Genomic DNA, 22,529 nt, shown 5'->3' with positions numbered 1-22,529 from the left:
AAACACGTCCGCAATGCACTTCAGCTGACATAAAATATCTTTAAAACGTATATTTTTGAACTGAAGTAAAATAAAGAAACCTACAAGTGGTTTAATAGGTACAAATATATGATGGTTGAGTTGCAGCCCATTTGAAATGTCAAATTTCCTGAAATTTGGATATATCGAATGTTTTATTAAAACTTTTATTGAAAAAATTACTGTTTAATTTATAATACTTAAACATGTTTTATAAGGAGTAAAACTGCTGCAGAATATTAGAGTAAAATTAAAAATTATTGTAATACAAAATAAACTAGCTTCCTAAAATCTTGCTCATTCTCGTAGCAGAACAAAAAATTAGCTAACGTAGAATGAAAATAAACATAATTAAAGAATTCTGAACTAACGTAAAAAAAAGGATGCATTTTTGTTATAAGATCGTAGTTCATTTAATTAATATTGTAATGAATTATAATGCACAGACGATTACAATAAAAATCATTTCAATCTGCATTGCTATATACGTATAATATGTGTTATCCATTTTGCCTAAATTATATTTTCAGGCACTTCTTGTTTTCAACCTCTACAAAAGGAATGAATTCGTATGCAAGCATAAAAATCACGCTCTTAGTATGCAAACATATTATATTAATTATAATTTGTGACGAATCTATAACTAATAAAAAAGTACAGTAATTAAGAGACGCAGTAATTTGTCTTTTATTCTCTTCAAAGTAAGTCTAAATTTTAATGATGCTTGATTTTAGATGGCCATCGACTACATCGGTCATTTTGTCCTATGTTTATGTATAAATTTGTAGCGTGTGAAAAATGTCATACCTGACCAGGATTCGAATCCAGGAGCTCCGGATGAAAGGCTGAGACGCAACTACTCCACCATGGAAATCGGCAGGTTGGTACTTTTGTGTTAAATGACTATATAATTTTTGTTTCCCGTTGCCTTTTTTCTATTCCTGTGCATAGACTTAAAATAATAAACACACAGAATAATTTTAAGAACTTTGACTTTGATGACAGTACATTTTTTAAATATTTTGCTACCACGGAATGGATCTGAATAAATTTCTTTGAAGACCACTGAATCTAACTAAATACAGTTACTAATGTATTTAAATTGATTTCTTCTTCTTTCAATTAGATCTTTTTAGATCTTGTTAAATTTCCTTCTTGCTTTTCATCTTCTTTTTGTTGTTTCAAATATCTTTTCTCTTTCCGATAGTGTTTGTTTCTGCTCTTACGTAAATTTTCTGTAGCCGTACTTTAGTTTTTCCTTTTCAGCTAGTTTGAACTGTTTTTCGAAACTCTATTCTATCTGTTATTATTTTTTCCAATTTTTATTTAGTTTTTCTAGATCTTGGTTTACTTCCCACTGCATTAAGTAATTATGAAAGTAAAAACGTTTGCACGTTACAAAAAATGTATTTAATAAATTTGATTTATTAATACGAAAAGAAACTGAATTTAAATCTTTTGCTTTTTTTGATGTTGTAAAATAGTTTTACATTTTTGACATTAAAAAATAAGTCAGTAAACCACATTTACTGTGTATTTATGAATGCAATATTGATATTTATCTGACAATAATGGAATCAAAATCATGAAATAAATCAGATCGGATTTATTGCAGTTTTCCTTATATGAGAAATACTTTCATCCCACTCAAATCAATAATTGTGAACAATAATACCCAATAATTTAAAATAATAAAATGAAGAATACTTCTATTTAAATAATAATAATAATAATAATAAAATTCCATTTATTTTTTTAACATTCGTTATTAGGTAGTAAACCTTTTATCTCTTTCAGCTCTTATATATTAACTACTTTGTTTGTTTCATTTTTATTTTTTCCTTTTAATTCAGTTAAATGTGTGGAAATTACTTTCAGCTAATGAAACTGTGGAATTGATCGTTGCTCATCCTTTGAAATACTATTATTTAAGTTTATTTTCACTTCTGTTCTGATATTGTTAGAATTTAAAATCTCTTATCGTAACTAAACAAAAACTATTCTTGATTACTCTTTTCAAGACTTTTATTTTTGTTAAATTATGTCTATTTCTTTTTTCTAGCTTGCATGTTTCACAAAGTTTATTTACTTTATTTCATTGTACACAACTGATAACAAGTTCTTAAAAGTATTATGACAACAAAAAATATAGTAGGTCATATGATTTAATATAACCTACTTTGACCTAATTTAATATGACCTATTTAATCATATGATTTAATACCATATGATTTATTTACATTCATATAAATTAAAATTATAAAATTTGAGAAAAAAATAATAATTTTTAACTTACTGTACGAGTATTATTGTTAATATAATAATATAATTTTAAATGCCTTAATCACTTAAATAAATGTCAGTGCTTAGAGGAAATAACACAATTACTTCTTCTAAGAATTCAAAAAAAGTTGAATACATAAATATAAAAAATACTAAAAATAGTATTCTATAGGTGTAGCAGCCTATTTATAGAGCAATTTGAATAATATTTGGGCCGAGCCCGGGTTCAAAGTTGGCCCTCCTTAGGCTAGCTTTGTGCAAAATTATTTGAAAGCAAAATCTTCTCACCAAATGTTTAGAAATTTTTTGGACAAGTACTATATTATTCAGAAGATGCATAATAAATTATGATATTTCGATTATAATTTATTCCAGATGCTTTTGAAATATTTGCTTATAATTATTTTTCCATATAAATCTGTTTGATAATAAGTTAATTCGGTTTTGTAAGATCGTTGATTACGAATTCTGTACAAAATTTTAAATAAATATGTATATAGTTTAAGTAGTAAAACTACTACTTTTTACAGTTGAGTAGTTCTTTTAAGGTTATTGAAAATAAACAAAAGTGAAATTTTAATATTTTCACAACCTATAAAAAATATGCACGATGAGCCAATTTTATAATCAATACATATTTATTATATAAGTAAATATATGTATATTTTCGCAAAGTTTATTGTAAGTTCATTCTTATTAAGTAAAATTTATAATAAAACTTAAATCTCGATGATCATTGCAATCCAAACCGAATACATAAATGGTAAATGAATTAGAATCACTGGTTCCTCCCGTTTTTATAGTTAGAAACTCTTAGTTTTAATGTAAAAATTCATTATAAAAGAAAACTATCCATTGATAAAAATGACAGAAAAAGATTAATTTTGAATGGTAAAAAGTTCTATCAAAAAAAGTTGATCAACTACTCGAAAAAATTATTTATAAAGATATTTTATCAGTTCCAAATAAATAACTGCAATTTTGTTTAATAATTTTAGCTAAACTAATTTTACATGATGCTGAAATGAATCATGCTAGTCCCGAATATGTTCTTCTATTTCTGAATATTGAACTGAAACATATTTTGGTTGATTTTTTTTTTTTAATTTCTGTTAAAAAGTTTGCGTTACTGTCTATATCCATTCATATTACTTACATTCCTGCTACACTCGTTATTAATACGTTGTTTACTGTTACATCCTTTGGTTTATAACAGCAGTTATTTTCTAGGGTTGGAAAATGTGTAGTTTTTCCAATCTTTTTTGATTTCTATTTTTTAATTTGTACTATGTCTATGTCTTTGTTAGGTAGGTTATTTTCAGTTAGGTGATATGTTAGTTAAGTAAAGCCAGCTATTTTTACACGGATTTGAATACTAGATCGTGGATACCGGTGTTCTTTGGTGGTTGGGTTTCAATTAACCACACATTTCAGGAATGGTCGAACTGAGAATGTACAAGACTACACTTCATTTATACTCATACATATCATCCTCATTCATCCTCTGAAGTATTATCTGAACGGTAGTTACCGGAGGCTAAACAGGAAAGAAAGAAGTTAGGTGATATATGGGGCCTGTGTGTGTTTCATTTGTTACTTCTAATTTTAGTGATGCTGAAAAGATTAGCAAAAAAACAAAACAGATATAAAGATGTTACCCACCAACCACGCACTTGATGACTGAAGAAATAATTTATTATATTAATGTGTTTTTTTTTTAATTTTCACCAGTTGTTTATTAATACAAATCTCCTTTCAATATTTCAGTACAATGTTGTGATGTTTGCTACATAAAATATTAATTTTTATTCGCATCAATTAGTAATCAAGCAGAATGTCAGGTAATATATCAATTTACTAAGTTTTTATTACTTTATTTTATTGTACCAGTAATTATCAGGGTTTTTTGTGAATAAAGAACTCTTTATATTAAAAAGAAAAATAATAATATAGTAAAAAATATAAATATAATAGTCATTTAAATTAAATTTATATGTTAATTTTATTATATTTTTATTAATTTTTCAAAATTTGGATTCTATTAAATTTTAATGTTTATGTTTTATAAAAAATTTAATTATCAAGAAGTAAATGTTTCCCACAGCTTCTCCCGGGTGAATTTTGAATCTTTATCTAGAATACATGTTTTTTTTTTATTAGATATTGTTAGACTTGTTTTATTTACTTTTGCTAGAATTTTACTCTCGTGTAATTATTTATAGTGGTTTTTCTGGGAAAATGCTGAATTCTGGGAATGGAGTCTTTGTAGGCAATTTTTAGCGTTTGCCAACAACGTGTTCCATTAGATAAGTAGAAAACAGCACAAAAATTTTTTAGGAAACTTAAAATAGTTCGACATATTTATGTAAACCATCTTTTCGAATTAGTTACTTTTACACGAGAGATTAATCTCAATCTTGAATAATACTAATTTCTTTATTAGATTAAGTTAAATGTATTAATTTAATCGATTCATTTGATTTTATTATCGATTACATAAACAAACATTTTAATCATACATACAAAGTTTAATTTACAACAAATTATCGTACTACTGTATAGCTTTTTGAACTCGTCCATAGATTGCACACCAGAATAAAATATGGAATGTAATTTTTTTTCAAATGGTTCCGTAAACATTTATTATTTGAACCGCACCTTAGAATTATACAGATATTTAAAACATTGCCAAACAGAAAAACCGCGAACAAACACTAATAAACAATAAACAAATTCGCGTTCACACATTGTTGAGATTTAGAATTTTCATACAAAACTGATCAGATCCATTTGCCTCCTAAATTAAATTTTATAGAAATGTTAAACAGATAGACGACATTTTATTTTCAAAGAAAGATCTGGATAATAATTTGCACAATTTACTATTTGCCTTTGACTACATACAGTTTAATGAAAAAATTTACCCCTCTTGACACTCACCAAATTGAAATTTTTAAAAATAAATTCATAATTTGATGTATTTGAGATTCATAACTTCATTGAGATATGTATCAATTTGTTTCAATGAAGAATCTAAACATTAATTTTCACAAGTGAGAACACCTTCTAAACATTCTAAACCTTCGTTCCTGAGTTATAGAATTTTTATTTAAAAATTTACTCTCTCTTCACCTTTAGAGATAAAATATTCAGAAATCCTTACTTAATGGATGCTTACCATTATAAAAGTAATGCACCCTTCAAAATTTACTTATCTAAGTAAAGCCTTTTGAACTGTGCGTCGATGTGTACGAGTATGTCAGGAAACAATCGTTGTATATACTTATATAAAAGAGCGATTAATGTTGAAAATTTCGTGAAATAAATGCATAATTTAAATATTCAAACAATAAATATCATTTTTTAATCAATGTAATTGAAACAAAGTATGACTTATTCCATTAACCGGAATTTACTTCCCTGAATATTTTTTATTGGTAACAATTGTATTATTTTGTTTAATGGGAATTAAATCACTCATGAATGCCAAGCTTGTGCGTGAAGTTTTTGCGTATTCATTACTGATTTACTGGTTGTCACCTGACACATCCCACTTTAGTCCCGCAATGATACAGACCTGGGGAGTCTTCTCTTAGCAACTGCTATTAATATGATATTAATTATCTATCATTTTTAATTAAAATTAATGCTAAAATTAGATAAATTTAAATTTATATTATACTCTACGTTACAGTCTAAATAAATTATAAGATAAATACGACCTGCTAGACCCTAGTCAAGTGTGATTGAGCTACCTACTTTCACGACGAAAAATTATTTTATTATTGAAATTTACGTTATAGTTATTAAATTAAATAAATTTAATTAAATTTTAACTTTAGCTCAAGTTAAGCTTCTCTCTTATGATTGCTTGGCAGCTTCGCAATTACGAGTTATATTTCAGCCCCTTGAATCATAATTGTGCTAATTAGAGTATACATCATCACGGTTGACTAAATAAAGTTAGTTGGTGCCTGAATTTATCATCGGAAAAGAGCCGAGAACTCCCAGTATTATTAACGGGAAATAAGCGAAGTAACTTCATCAAGGAACTACTACCGTATGGCGTACACTATGAAGATCCACCGTTAATAAAAAGCTTATTTTCATCGTGCTTGAAATTCAAATGTGGTACTGCTTCTAGCCCTCAATCCTAAAACCAGAACAAGGAAACAAGAGATGCTTATTCAACGACTATTCCTTCACATATTCTAGTCTTATCAGTTGTTATGGAAAACCTATTTAAATACTTCGTTGTCTATACTCAGGCAAATCCTGATGTTCTCCTTGTATACACTTAAGAGGCAAACAGACCTCCGAGGTTGTATGAATTTATTCACAGACATTTTCTTGTGTAGTTTCCCACTATTCTGTATGTTACCAAAGCAAGGATTTGAACCATTTTATTTGTGGTTGTGAAAAATTAATTCAAACATCAAGAATTTCGCTTCGGGTCACAGCTAATTTCAAATAAAGGTTCTGTTTTGATCCAGTCTGGAAGCTCAGGCTATGGCCTTAAAACATACAACAATTTTGCAGTCGGTTTTATTCACTAACTTTAGATTACTATAAATGAAACCGTACTTATGTCAAATTGTTGTTTTTTACTTCCTTGTACGAAATAAAGAAGTATTGTGATCGTGAAAAGTTTCAGTTTGCAGATTTCAACGGAAATATATATTTTGACTATCCCTGAATCCATTTTGACTAGTTTCGAAGTGACGTCTGTACGTACTACGTACGTATATACGAATGTATCTCGCGTAACCCAATAACGATAAGCCGTAGGATGTTGAAATTTTGGATTTAGGACTTTTGTAACATCTACTTGTGCACCTCCCATTTTGATTGCAATCGACTGAACAAAAATCCTAAAATAAAACAAAAAGAAATTGGATATTTTTCTCAACTGCGATAAAAAACCCTCTTTGAGGGCTTTTCAACAATGTATCATAAGTGGTACTTACTTATTTTGGTTCCAGAGTTATAGCCAAATAAAATATTAATTATTAAAATATTTGGATTTTACAAGAAGAAGGCACATCGGTTAAAATCCGACTTCATCTCCTTTTTTAAATACAAATATATCAATATATTAATAATTGTAAACCTGTGATTGTAAAACAATTTTACAATAAATGATCATTCAATATTAACAATAAAAAAAATATCAGAAGTTATTAATGAAATAAAATATTATATACTTTTCATTTAAAAAAAAAATGTGTATGTAATTTAATAGGTGTACAAGGAAGTCATGTAGTATCCACATCAGATTGTTTTATTTAATTTGTGTATTATCACGTTTCTTCGCTATTACCCTACAGACATGATTGAAAATAAATAAAAAATCTATCGTCGAGCAGTATACTCAGGTGTTTATGAACTATAATTACGAATCTATATTTACTTTTTTAGGTTCTAACTGAAACTTGTTTTTTGTCTTTCAAAAACATACACTTAGTCTTAGGTACGGATAAATTTAAATTTTGGTTCATCTAAACCTCCAAAGAAGTCGTCATCTACCTTTCGTTTTATAACTATGAACCCAAATTTACATGCACTAAAACAATCATTCGTGAAAACATAAAAAGTGACTTTCTCTAGGAGCCGGGTAATTATGAACTTATCGAACACTAAGTTTCATAATAGATTACCCAATAAGAAACACTATTACATACTTCGTTAACCAGGTTTGATTGTGTTGAATATTTAATATTAATAAATATTGCATTTCTTATGTCGATTAATTTAATACCTAAGTTCAAAGTATGTTCTTTGAAAATTTTATAAAGCTTGAAAAATTTCAAGCCTGATGGGGATTCGAAGCGGAAATTTATGACTTAAAATTTGATACGCTACCTACGCCTTCACTATTGAAGTCAGAAAAAATGAAATGAAATTAAATTCTGATGTCTGTTTTATATATAAGTGTATAGAAATTCCTGTTATTTTTCTTCTTATTGTTATATAACGTCTTAAATTTTAATAATTTTGTTTCATTATTTCTTTCTTTTAATTTTGATTACTTTTAAGAGTATTTAATATTAAGCTTGATTTTTTACCTTGAATGCTGACCGCAATACACTTAATAAAGTTTCAAAGTGCTAAAATACTTTAACTTTCGTATTTTTTTTTTTTTAATTTGTGGTACTTCGTATGATTATTAAATGTAAATTATTAATTTAAACATCGTTAATTTATGTGAAAAATTAAAGTAAATTTTAAGATAGCCGGAGTCAGGTAAAAAAGAGAATATAATATGCTTTACAATTTATTACAAAATTTGATAGATAAAATAAAATTACAAAAAAATAATAATATTTGTACAATATATAAATACAAATAGTTTATATGAAATGTAAACGTAATTAAACTATTTTAATGAAGGATTTTATAATTAAAAAGGCAACATAATAGTTAAATTATACTTACTCTTGCGTGTGCTTTTATTATTACTTTTGCAAATATTTTATATGTTTTGATATTGAAATCGTGCCTAAACAGTTACGAATAAGCTTAAAACGACATTACAGTTTACTTAACGTACAGTTAGGCTGTATGTAATCTAACAATAAACAAACATTAGCACTTTTAAAAGAAAGATAAATGTAACAATTGTTATAACAGATACTTTCACTGGAATTTCAACAAACGACGGTAAATTTCATGAGAACAAAACAAGGAATTCTACCTGATAAACAGTGTAAAAAAATAATAAAATGGTCCATTGTAATCATAAATGAAAATTACCGTAATGTTGTTTTCTTTTCATGGAATTTAAAAGGAAAATTTGCATTTTTTATAGCGATAATTTAACTATAAGCGATAACTCGTTAATTTTTTTTTTTTATTTATTTATTTAACCTGTTCAATTTGTTGCCTTTTTAATTATATTTAATTTGGCATTAAATAAATTCTGGTAACTACATTTTAATTATTTATTAAGTGATATTTTATGCCATAAAACAATCTTAGAGGAAAAATGACCGTTAATTATATAAATTTAAAGATTTTATAACTAATTTTTTTTTTCATTTTGTAGTATATATATATAAAAATTCAGTTACGTTAGTAACATCAGTATTATCTCCGTTTCGTTAAATAAATAAAACATTATACATTTTATAAAGATTATTTTTAATTGATTTGGACGAAGTAAAGAAACATAACTTTTAACCTCTTATTCCTCTCAATTCTGCCTAAATTTTGTATTGTAGATTGTTTTAGTTTTAATATAAGTCAACAATTCACATATTTTCAGGTAAGTATCTATAAAAAAAAATGTATTTATTTATTGGAAGGTCATGAATTTGTTGAATGTTTGAACTCTATTGTCATATGATAAAGAGACCACGTTTTGTTTTTATTTAATTTTACAAGTAATAATGTCAAATATTAATTCCGAATTACAGGGAAAGATGTGCTGAATATATTTACGAAAAAATTTCGTGAATTGAACAATACAATATACTGTACTTTAAACAATGCATACCTAAAAATCAACCAGTCATTGTCTTCTTCATATTATTTTTGAAGTAATGTATATTACCAGAATTTATTATTAAGATAAAAAAAATAACAACAATTAAATTACTTAATAATAATATGAATAAAAGTAATTAACAACAACAAGCCGTTTTAAAGGCTAGTAATATTTACAAAAAGATTTAACAGATATGTATAATTATTACAACTAACACAAAAATTCAGTCCGTAAACTTATTAAATACATTATCTCATTTTTGTTGTTTATACTTACTTTTCATATAAAAAATAATACTAACTACACTAATACTACCTTCATTAATCGAAGGTATTGTTTTTAATTTTTAAGTCAAGTCTACATGTATGGCAAACATTTAAAAATATAAATTATGTATCGGATTAGTAATTTTGATAATAGTTTAATACATTATATTTTACATTTTTTTAATATAGAATTGATTAAACCTCTAAGTTAAATATACGAGTATTTTATATTATTATATTTCTGTTTTTATTATTTTTCATCATGAAATATTTAAAAAATCGTGATACAATTTATTACAACGAATTTTTACCAAATTGTATAATTTCTACCGTCAAGAGTAATATTACAGAATAGTTTAACAATGTTCAAGGTACTTTGAGAAAATTTTATTTACTAGGTGATATTCTATCTTTGTTGTCAAAGAGCATTATATGAAATCACACTTTTGAATTCGGACTAGTACATTTTTATAAAGAAAAGAAGATTTATTTTTATTTATATATAATAATTATTTACAAATAAATTATTATAGTTATGGTTTGTTTTTAGTGAGCTATTTTTGATAATCATACTAAACATAATTCTTTACTTAATGATTTAATTTTAATAAGAATTAAATTATTGTTTCGTAGAACCTGTGTAGTAAAAATATTTATTATACTTCCTACGAAGTATATAAATTTACGTCTTCTACATGTAGACATACGAGTATACTAATGGCATTTTGAAAATTTTAGTACCTAATATTAAAATTATTAGGTTGCTAAATGAAATCAGAGAATGTTTTAAATGATCTTTGGATTTCACCCATCGACCACAGAGAAGAAATAAAAACAATAGGAAGTGGATTAAACAAAACATGGGCGTTAATAAGGTCCTGAAGAACCGCCTCCGCTCGGGGCACCATAAGATCCTGATGGTCCTGATGGTGCTGCAGGCGCTCCGTAGTTGTCTCCCGGTGCAGGACCTGAAGCTGGAGCACCGTATTGTGAGGCTGGTACTCCTGAATCCGGATAACCTTCTTGTTTCTGAAAAATAAAACGAATTGTTTCAGTTTAATAATCATTTATATTATTTATGTTGAAAATACAGTTAACATTAAAAACATTTAACTCTTTAATAAACCAAATCGTAAAATGGAAGTTTAATAAAATCTTTATCTTTCATATTCTTAATTACATAAAACAATCTAATAATAATTTACGTTATACGGTAATAAAGCTTATGAATAGATTAATAAAAAAAAGAGTCCGCTTCAATTCTGGAAATAGAATCTTAACACTAATAAGATTTATAAGTCATCTTACTGTGATCTTACCTAATAGGATCTATCATAAAATTTAAATTTCACCTCAATTATGTCCTGGCTTTATCTGTATTTATTAAAACAAGAGATGAATCGCTATCAGATTTTACTCGTAAAAATTCTTTATGAGAATAAACCGTAGACTAACCTTTAAACAAGCCCATACTATCCTCTTTTAGCAAGGTTCATAAAGGTCAAATTATGTTGTTATATATCATATAGTACGCTCCTAAATGTATTTGGTAATAGAAACAGATTAACAAACGGAAAAAATTCCACTTTTAATTTATGACTAAAATTATTCGTTAGAACATCCATCCATGACTCCATAAAGCTGCATCAAGACAAAGCAATAAGGATGTGTTTGTACTTGTCTGCGGAAGAGGGTAAATATGTTAGCCTACTACAAGTTATATCGCGTACGTTCTTTGTGTTGTAACCAGTAGAAGATCTATCCAAATACTTATGAAATAAGTACAAAAAATTCATTCGTGTAAGTTACATTATGTGTAGAAAAAAAAATTATAAAACAATAGGATAAATAAAATAAACATTAATCCTTTGACAAGACATATTATTAAAAATAGTTCATCAGTGAATAGCCGAAATTTTTTTGACACTCATCGAAAAAGAGCTGTGAAAATAAAAATGATTGAAAAAGGGATTTAATATATATATATATATATATATATTAAATGATGATTGAAGATTGAATTCGATGCTCATAACTAAATTTTTCATTGATGTTTTTCTTCAAATAAAATTACAACTAACATAATTAGAAACTGATTGTCATTGCGTAATGACGTATACTATTATCAGTTCCGTTTAAAATCAATTATTTAATTTGAAATAATATAATATATTATAATATATATATATATATATATATATATATATATATATATATATATATATTCACTTATGCACTTTTGATTAAACAGTTACACTTATTTAGACGAACTCTAAATAAGTGTAAATCATAGTTAAAATTATTGAAATATGTTTTCAGCTTTTTCATTAAACTAAACTTTGTAGAATTTACCGATCTTATTACATAATTCTTTATGTACACGACACATTCAATTTGTCCTTATTGACAGATTCCTAAATTATTTTTATTAGCTCATTAAATAAAAATAATTAAATGATACCAAGAAAATATAATTAGAATGGTTAAAAAATTATGGGTTTTAATGATTTATCTGTTAACCATATAATCGATTTAAATCAACAACGTTTGCTTTGGTAGTATAATATAATTTGTTTAAATTTCATTCGAATAATTTTTATAAAAATAGAAATATAATTAATAACACTACAAGTGTTAATTAAACTTAAAAGCCTCTTTTCATTTCTTATGCAATGTCATATTTTTTTTGATGAGACGTCGTAGTTTATACGTATTTACTTTCTTCCAGTTTTTTCTGTTATAAATAATAATACGAGAAGTAACTTTCGAAATATTATTAAAATATTATGATACAGTTCAGTAAAAATGAATACTGAGAATAAAATTACTCTATGAACAGAGAAACCGGTGAGAATTAGGCCAACATTGCCATGGTTGTCTCTTCTTTATCGCTATTATAGTTTATTGTTATTACTTTTATTTTTATTATTATAAATAAACAACCCATCCGCTTAAAAATGAAGTGTGAGAATACCTATGAAGTGTAAAATTAATTCCGCCTTTACATATATATGAATAAACACGCGCGCGCGCGCATATACACACATATAGAGAAAAAGAGAGAGACATAATATGCTTTTGTTTTTTTTTTTATTCAGTGAATAAATCATTCTCTTTTTATTACAAGAAGAAAATTATTCTGCATCTTATGAGCGTCATCATTTCAGTACAAATTATAAATTTAAATTTGCTAATTTAGAGTAATATTTATCATCCATTTTTACCTATTAACTTCTTAAAACACTTGAATACTACATAGGACTTCTTAAAACTTGAATCATTACTTTACCCTAATAATAAATATTTTTACGATCTAATAAATTCACCTTAAATTTATAATATCAATATTTTTACGTGTATCGATCGGAAAAGATATACTATAATAATTTTATATTGCCTATCTAAAAATGTTATTTTTTTCATCTATTCTAGATATTTTAGTATTTGTGAAACTAGATATTCATAGCAATTGGGTTTCTACGAAGGAGTCATCTTGTTTAGCTGACGTAACAGGATGACATATTCTCTAACAGGAATTAATTTTCGAATCCATTGAAATAATATTTAAAAAAAATTAAATAGATTTTAATGAATGTTACTCTCTTGATTTTATGTCTAATATTTGAAAAAAAACTGACTGTAATTTTAAATTGAAAATATCCATAAATTTTTTACATAAAACATGAGTTATTTTGTAATATCTTTAAAAGCACAGTATAAATATACCCTGAATTATGTAAAATATTCAAGGATACTTTTTAATAGTTTGAGTTAAAATCTGGCTACCTTAAATGTAATATATGTTTTTATTTAAAACTTTGCACTCTTACAAAGAAATAGTTGAGATTTGTCTAGATATATATCAGAGAATATATAAAATTATCATATATATTTATGATGTAAAAATACGTTAAAAGTAGGAGGCAGAAGAGAGTGGAGTACTGATGAGTTTAAAATGAAAAAGTGACTGATAATGTAAATAGATTGTAAGGATAAAATCGAACATTTTTTATACTCAAAAATCATTTTATAAACCAATTTTTATAGAATTCCAACTCATACGATGAATCTTTCTTGAAATACGAATACAATTGTATTAATCAACTTTTAAATGTAAGAGTTATTACATCTTCTTTTTTAGTTTAACATCCCTGAAAATAAATTAAATACAGTGTAATTTAAATTCTTAGATAACAACAGCCAACAATTCAGTAATAATTTAAATTAAGTATCTTAAAAAGAAATTTCCCCAAAAAAATATTTACCTACAACTTACAGGTAATTATTCTTTTAACACTTAAACATTCTCTTCGCTTCATTCATAAATATTATTTTATTTTTGTTTTTTTCAGTTTTTTTTTTCAATTTTCTTCTAAATATAGAAGAAACAGGTCTCTTATTTAATAAAATGTAGAAATTTTAAGGATATACTTTGTGTTTAGAAAAGTAAACCTTGCAAATTGCCTGTATTGTGTGATTGCATGAGTTGCTTTTTTTCCTAATACCTCTTTTTTATCACAAAAAAAAAAATAGTATTACAACGTGTAAATAGATAATTAAAAACTTTCCTTATTGAACGTATAATATATAATTTTTATTCAATTTTCACCATTGTTTTTTTATAAAAATATTTCGTAGTACTTTTAAGTAAAGTAAATAAAGTGATTGTTTTTGTTATTATATGCTACATTATTTCTAGCATTATGTTTCATTAATTAAAGTTTTATTTGAACCATCACTCTTTATAAAAAGTCACAATTTAACTTAAGTATAGTAATTATTATGCAAATTTATTTATTTTTTTAAAATTATTTATAGAATGCTTATAATTTTTTCTTTTAAAAAATTATTGTAATTGAATTCTTTTATCTCTTTTTTATATCTTTCTATTATTAAGTGTTCATAATTTATCACTGTTTAATAGACATTAGGAACAAACAAAGAAGAAAAAAGTATTTATCAATAGAAATTTTCAGTTTTAATAAAGATTTAATTCCCAAGTAGGATACAGAAGAAAATAAAACACTTCAGGATACCTTGGAATATATCCACAATATTACTACTTACAATTATTTTAAAAAAAGTGGAATTACTAATTCTTAAACACTATAACTGATATTTATGTTGATTACATTCAATTTTTTTTATATATAAAAAAGGACTGTAGCTACTGTTAAATTTTCATAGTTAATTTTTAGTATTGTGTATGGTAATAAATTTGTAAATAATATGCCTATTTAATAAATATAAGCTATTGTTTCTTTCATCATTATTTTTTTTTTTTTATAATTAATAACTGAAATTAAACAAACATTCTTATTTATTTATGAGATTAAAAAAATAATAATAAACAAAACATATTTTTAAACATAGTATATGAAATGGTTAGATTATACAAACTGGTGTGTAATATTTATGAAAAAGGGGAATTTTTAATTTTTAATTTTTGATGTAAACAAATTATATTTCTTACTGAAGGCTCGTTTAGCTTGTGCTATTCGGTATTTTATATCGCTCCTGCTTCGTCCATCTTTAGTAATTCTACTTCCCAAATAACGAAATTCTTCTACCTCCATAATCTTTTCTCCTCCTATTTTCACATTCAGTGGTCCATCTTTGTTATTTCTACTACGTTTCATTACTTTTGTTTTTATTATTATTATTTATTTATTTTTTTATTTTTACCTTTGTTTATATATTTATATTATTTCTTTATTTTGTGATTACGTTGTACCGTAGTTTAAGCTAAACTGCATAAGTTTAAGTTCTGCATAACATTGGTATAGCAACAGATATAAACAAACCAATTTCATTATTTTAAGCTTTAAGTAATATTTAAGTTCTTCGTTAGTAGATGTTTATAAATCCATTTTAAATTTCGTTTCTAACATCCAAACACCTGTCATAACTGCAATTATGCAATTATATTAACAATTTTACCGAAAGATGATGTCCTTGTATTAAGAAAAGTTATATGCGAAATCATCATCGCACTAACAACATTGAATCTTTGTGAATGAACTCTAGCGTATAAGTGTGTTTATGTGTTCTAAAAGGATATTTCATTCATTAAATAACATTATTGGTTGTTAAATTAAAGCGAGTTCAGTCTCAAATTCTATGCTTACAAATGAAAGAAATCATTTATATAATTCACTGTTGTATGTGATTGAATGTGTGTGTGATGAGTGAAAACAAAATATCACCTGAGGACGTGCAGTAAATCTAAAGATAGATAGATGTAGGCTTATGTATGTAGTCACGAAGCTTAAAATTCAGCGGCATGGTCACGAAAAAACTTTCAAAACTAAACGTTTCATTTCTTTAAAGAACTGTTGTGCTTTCTATCTTGTGTCTGTACACAATAAAGCACCGGTGAATGATGTTTGGTGCTGACAAATTAATATAAAATAAAATTGCTACTCCAGTATTTAACTAAGGAAGTATTTCAAATGACGTTTCAAACGACAATTATTTTTATCAACTGCAGTACTATAATGATACGTTATATGAAATAAATGACAAGCAATTCATTGCGTTTTTTAATTATTACATTCAGTACAATTATTTTAATTTAAATTTCAGAGCATCTTTTTATTAAAATTTTAAATAGAAATGTAAATTAACTGTTTATTTTAAGAAAAATAGTCATTTTACATTAATGACGGAAATGTTTTAGTAATTCGTTAAAATAGTAGGAAGTTCATTAACAGTCGGAAAGCTATTTGTATTAACAAAAGACAGGACACTGTAAGAAATAAAAACAGAGCAAAAACACTGAAAAAGAGTGAGCGAGTACAGAGGTTACTTTAGTAAATATTTAATTCACGTCTTCTTGTGTTAAAAATTAAACAGATTATTTAAAATTACTTAAAGAAATTAAATAATTAAATTTAATATTAAACATAACTTTATTGTAAATAATTATCTTTTCTTCTTATTATTATTATTTTTATCTTTTTAAATGGTAATATCAGTTATTGTTATTGTAGAAATAATTTAAGTCAAGAAGGCTGACGATTAGTTTACTGTTTAAAAAAATTTTATCATATTACTTGTAATTTTGTGTAGAAAATATTTCATTAAAATTAGTATTAAAGTCTAATTACATTACAACTGATAAAAATTTTATCAATTTCTAATTCTTAAAAAATTCTTTTTATGTTCTGCATGAACTGTGATAAAAATTAAATCTTTTCGATAAGCAAGACTCAAGTATGATTTTTAGATTAACATGGTCATTACTTAACTTAAAATAATACAATTGAGTTAATTAAATTTGGGTCATTTTAAAACATAAAGTATATTTCTACCATCGGAAACCTTCTTTAGACACTCTGTCGACAGTTTGTACGAATTAACCAGCTGCTTTTTACGAATACACTGGTCAATTGTTTACACCATTATTTTTTTTTTTTTTATCTTATTTCAGTAACATCTCATTGCAATTTTTTATTAAGTGACGGAAGATATTTTTTTTCTTAAATAAGTTTGGGTGAGAATAGTCTGTAGGTGCTCAAAATTTGTTATATAATTGTTATAGTATTTTTTTAATATTACATTTTTTTTTAATGTTACTAACAAGTTTTATGAAGTTCATCATTTGGAATTTTGGAATTTTTTTTATCAAATTCTTTAATTCTGCCAAGGTTACGTTGTTTAGGCCGGCGTTTGGTTGCACTCCAAACGCCACGATGGGTCTGTCGCCGGGTGAAGCACGGCGACTGACGGCCGGTGGGAGAATATTCGTGTTTTGTCAGTCGTGCCGAGCTGAGATCAGGAGGTAAACTGCTTCAGATGCTGGGATGTTGGATACAAAAAGTCCACATGTAAGGGAATAGAAAGGAGCCGTGCCTGCTATAACTGTGTTGGACCTGACCACCATAAGGCAGACTGTAAGGAGAAACCAAGGTGTGTTCAGTGTGAGAAAGCTGGTCACAGGTGGGTAGCCGGGAGTATGAGCGCAACAAATGAGGTGCTTATACGTGAATGCAAACAAGTGCTCGGCTGCTCATGAATTCATTTGGACGGCGGCAGTGGAGTCTAGAATAAACTTTCTCCGGGTATCAGAACCGAATAATAGAATTGTTACTCACAATGATTATTATATATATATAAATGCCTGGAATAAGACCTGCAAGGCTAAGGAGAAGAAATCGAATAGAGAGCAAAGGGGTGACGGACAGCAGCCTGCGGAGCCGTCGCTCGTCCGTGCTTGCGTGGATGGACGACGGTGATGATGCACGAACACTCTTGATCCCCTGAGCTCGAAGGCATCTCCTGAAGCTGTTATGCTTAAATGCGGGTCCGGCCCCTGGAGGGGAGTTAATGAGATAGAGGTTAATCGGTAGGGCGCAGGTACACATACGCACTTTAACAACATCTGGCGGAATCAGTTAGCGAGCTCGACACTTCGCCCATAATTGGGGTTCCTCCGACTCACCAAAACCAAAAAAAAAGATTCCTTAATTTTTTTTTTTTTTTTTTTTTTTTTTTTTTTATAAAATATAGAATTAAGTAACATATTCTAAAACCCTACCTTTTTTGGGGGAACTTCTTAACCTGGTCTAGTAATTTGCCACTTTTTAATAATCTATTTTAGAGTCAGACAGACCGTATTTTAACAATAACATATTAAATATTAGAACGTAATAGCCTGATTTAAAATTTCAAAAAGTTATTAAAACAGGTTATTTAAATTAAAATCTTGTATCAAAACAGATAAATCTGATTTCGGTACTGATAAAATAAAGTTACAAAGTGGTAATTAATTTATTTATTAATTATTTTATTAATGTTCAGTCATCTATCAAAGTAAAATTTACTTCGAAAATTTGTTTCTGTCTGAAAACAAAACAAAATGATGCATGTTTTGTTTTCGCGTCAATTTCGTTTCAATAACAAACTTTGTAATTCAGAATAACCTCAGGACAAGCTTTCTTAGAGTAAATAGTTTTAAATCATTCAAGTAATTTAAAAAAAAAAAAATATTAGTCAATTTTTTTTAAATTTGTTCTTCAATAAATAATTTTAATACACTTTTCATTAAGGGCGTTTTGTAAAATACTTTTAAATGCTATATACAACGTGGAGATTTCAAATTTTAAAAATAAAGGATTATTAGAGGGCAATATTAGAAAACTAAGTAAAAGATTTTATAAAATAGTGCAATGCACTTGAATGACGGTGAGATAATTACTTTTCTTCCTTGTATCAACAATTAAATTAATATATAAATGGAATTTATTTACTCTAATATTAAAATTATTTTTCTGACAAGATTTTCGTTAAAAAAATAAAATTTAGATGCAAATAATATTAGTATAAAAATTATAATTTACATTATAAAATTATCTTCTTTCTTAGGTTTACATTTTATTTCAAATATTATTATAGTTCTTCCTGTTCCTGAAACGTTTTATTCGAATAAAAAGCAATTCAAACGTCACATCTATAAATCGTGATAAATTCTGTTCATTGTTCGTTGTTATTTAACTTTATAGTATACAAGAGATAAGAGTGTTTATAAATAAATGAGGACGAATTACTGTATCATAAAGAGTATAAGTGTTTACTAGCAACGCATGCAGTTATCGTACGTTTCGCTGCAATGCTTCGTTGCATTAGAATGAACCCATTGAGGTTTATAATATTTACAATGCTCTTATATTGTCATTAGAAAGTACTTATAATGTTGTCAGATAACAAGAGTTCCTGAATGAGGACCTTTTTTTTATTATAATAAAAAGTGCGAGATTTTTCTTTTTATTTAAAAAGACAACTAATTATTAGTTGAATTAATGATTCAATTATCAAAGATCTTTATATCCTTGTAATAAATTTTACGTTCTTAAAATTTTCTCTTCTTAAGTTTTATACCACCAGATATTAATACTATTTTAGCGATAGAAAAGATGAATAACAATTAAACTTTCTTTGCATTATAATAAAGAAAAAATGTACAATTAAATTTTATAGCTATACATTTTTAATATTATTGAAGTATGCATAAAATATGAATTAGTGTAAAACTTTTTTAAATTTTTATTTTTTAATATAAAATTCTAGTTAGTATATAAATCACCATATTATTTCAAACCCACTGAGATGGTACACGGAACACACTGAGATGATTTATTTTAAACGACTAAATTCCTACCAAAATTTGTTTAACGCTGTATTAATCCTGTTCAGTTAATGGTCTGACCTCTCATCAATCTTATCTTTTATGTAATATTCAGAGAAGATGTTGAAATGATACTATTTTTCAGCGGTTAGTTTTAATAGTTTAATTTGCAAATTCATATAACAGAATATTTATATTTAAGATAAAAGACAAGTCATCTTTTGGATATCAAATTATTTATTAACTATAAAAGCCAGCTGACCAGCAAGATCAACATCGCATATCTAACTACAATTTTGATAATAATAATAATAATAATATTCTTTTAAACATCGATAAAAATATACTATGAATGATTATTAGATATCATGTCGTCTGGACTTATTTGTTTTAAATGTAACTGAATTAAAATTATATAATATATAAATCATATTATATAAAAATCGTAAAATCTTCAGTCATCTGATTTAGGGTATCGCTGTGTTACTTTAATTTTTAAGCACGTTTTGTGTGAAAATATTTGCCAAATTCACAATTTTATTTTTTAATATAAAAATAGGGGTAAAGGTGTATGTAACCTTAGTTGCACTAGTAACTAGTCTTTCAGTGTCATGCAAATAATTCCTTAAACATTTGAATAGATATAAACACTCAGTTTCATTAAAAAGTGTCCAGAATTGAACTTAGATATTCTATTACAACGAAGTATTTCATCGTTAGTGTAACCTACTCCTTATTTAATTGGTTGGCTTTGACCATTTACCAAAAGATTTCTTCAAATTAGTATATATTTCGGTATTTTTTTTCATAATGAAAATAAACATGGTTTAGAAAAGTCGGTCCTCTTCAACATTAGACCACTGTACTGTATCGCTTTATGAATAAAGTTTTTTTTTTATGAATAAAGGTTTGTTTCTCTTACCTGCGTCTTGTAACGGATAAAGTATACTTCTGGTTTTGATGGTTGAGTTGGAGCTGGAGTGGGTATTGTGATCTCTGGAGCTTCTTCTGGTTTCTTTACCAAAACGTAAATCAATGTTTTTTGTTCAGCAGGTGGTGCAATAGCAGGAATATCAGGAACAGTTGGTGGTGGTGGTGTTGGTGCTTTAATGAAAACTATTTTATAATGTTTTTGTGGTGGTGGAGGAGGAGCAATAGGCCTTTTTGGTGCGTAGTATGTTGGTTCTGGTGGCGGCACGTGTACGTATACGTGTTTGTGTACAACTGGTGCTTGAGATGGTGGACCGTATTGAGGTGCCGGTCCGCTGCTGTAACCACCGCCACCACTACCACCCCCGCTGCTGATCGGTGCTGCATAACTGTCTAATGTGATGCCACCTCCACCAAAACCTCCTCGTCCACCGAGGCTATCTGGTCGCGCTAGGACCACACCAAGAGATGTGAAAAACTGTAAAACACAAAGGAAAAATTACGATTAATTTTTTTAATTTAATTACCCTTAAATTATTTAAAATTTATCTTAAGCTAAGAATGAAATTAAATAGAATAATTTACGGTCATCTTTAATCCCATATAATTTGGTAAATTAACTAATAAACTTTTAAAGTCGTTTTAGATTATCATCTACAAACAAATAGCGGTGCGTTCATTTACACGTACTTGTAAAGACGATTTCGATTCTTTAGCTAATTTGTATGAAATAACATATTAGTAAGTTCTGAATTTTTTAACATATAGGATCTGCTATTAAGAATAAATGTAGTTGAGGGGATCTTGAGTACTCGGAATACTTTATATTCTTTCCAATGTACTTTATGAATCGAGTTTAAAATTTTAAAACGAATTACGTTTTATTTTTCATTTTTTTGTGAATCTGAATGTCAGATTTTTTGAACGTATTATAATAATCGAATTTTTGTTTTTTTTCATCACAATTTTTTAATTTTAATTTAAAATAAAAGAATGTAATACATTCATGTTTTTCTTTATTTTGTTAAAATATGTAAATATAATTAGAAGAACAGTTTATTTGATGAAGTAAAGAATGATTTATAAACAATTCTAAGTTGATAAAGTAAAATGAAATACTATTATTGTTATCGTTGTTTCAATAAAATCTTTATTTTTGGATTATCTCTAAAATGATTTAATATAAAATAAATTTACTCTTGTAATTGTATTGTTCAGTTATGAAACTTTTACATTGGTGTAAAATATCTACCTCTCATCACACAATATTTGAAAGAAATAATATTATTACATTAAATATTATTACAGTAAGTATTACCTAAAGTAAATGCATTATTATTCCACTTATTTTTATCGATTATTGTCTTGTATCTTTATTAAATGGAAAGGAAAAAATTAGTCTATATACATTAAGAAAGAT

The 22,529-nt window shown here is 26.5% G+C and overlaps 1 protein-coding gene across 1 annotated transcript in view; it reads right to left on the bottom strand.

The window, feature by feature from the left end:
* Positions 1-10,513: 10,513 nt before the first annotated feature.
* The window catches only part of TwdlE (TweedleE), a 38,340-nt gene continuing 26,324 nt past the window's right edge, over positions 10,514-22,529 (bottom strand). Inside the window, exons 2-3 of the mRNA XM_075354568.1 lie at positions 21,102-21,587; positions 10,514-11,082 (exon numbers count right to left, since the gene is read on the bottom strand). Coding sequence (XP_075210683.1) covers positions 10,921-11,082; positions 21,102-21,587 — 648 coding nt within the window. The 3' untranslated portion in view covers positions 10,514-10,920. The remainder of the gene's footprint in view (positions 11,083-21,101; positions 21,588-22,529) is intronic.

This window comes from Lycorma delicatula, chromosome 1 (assembly GCF_047948215.1).
Source record: "Lycorma delicatula isolate Av1 chromosome 1, ASM4794821v1, whole genome shotgun sequence".
Lineage (NCBI taxonomy): Eukaryota > Metazoa > Arthropoda > Insecta > Hemiptera > Fulgoridae > Lycorma > Lycorma delicatula.
This window is presented reverse-complemented; position numbering and strand designations above follow the sequence as displayed.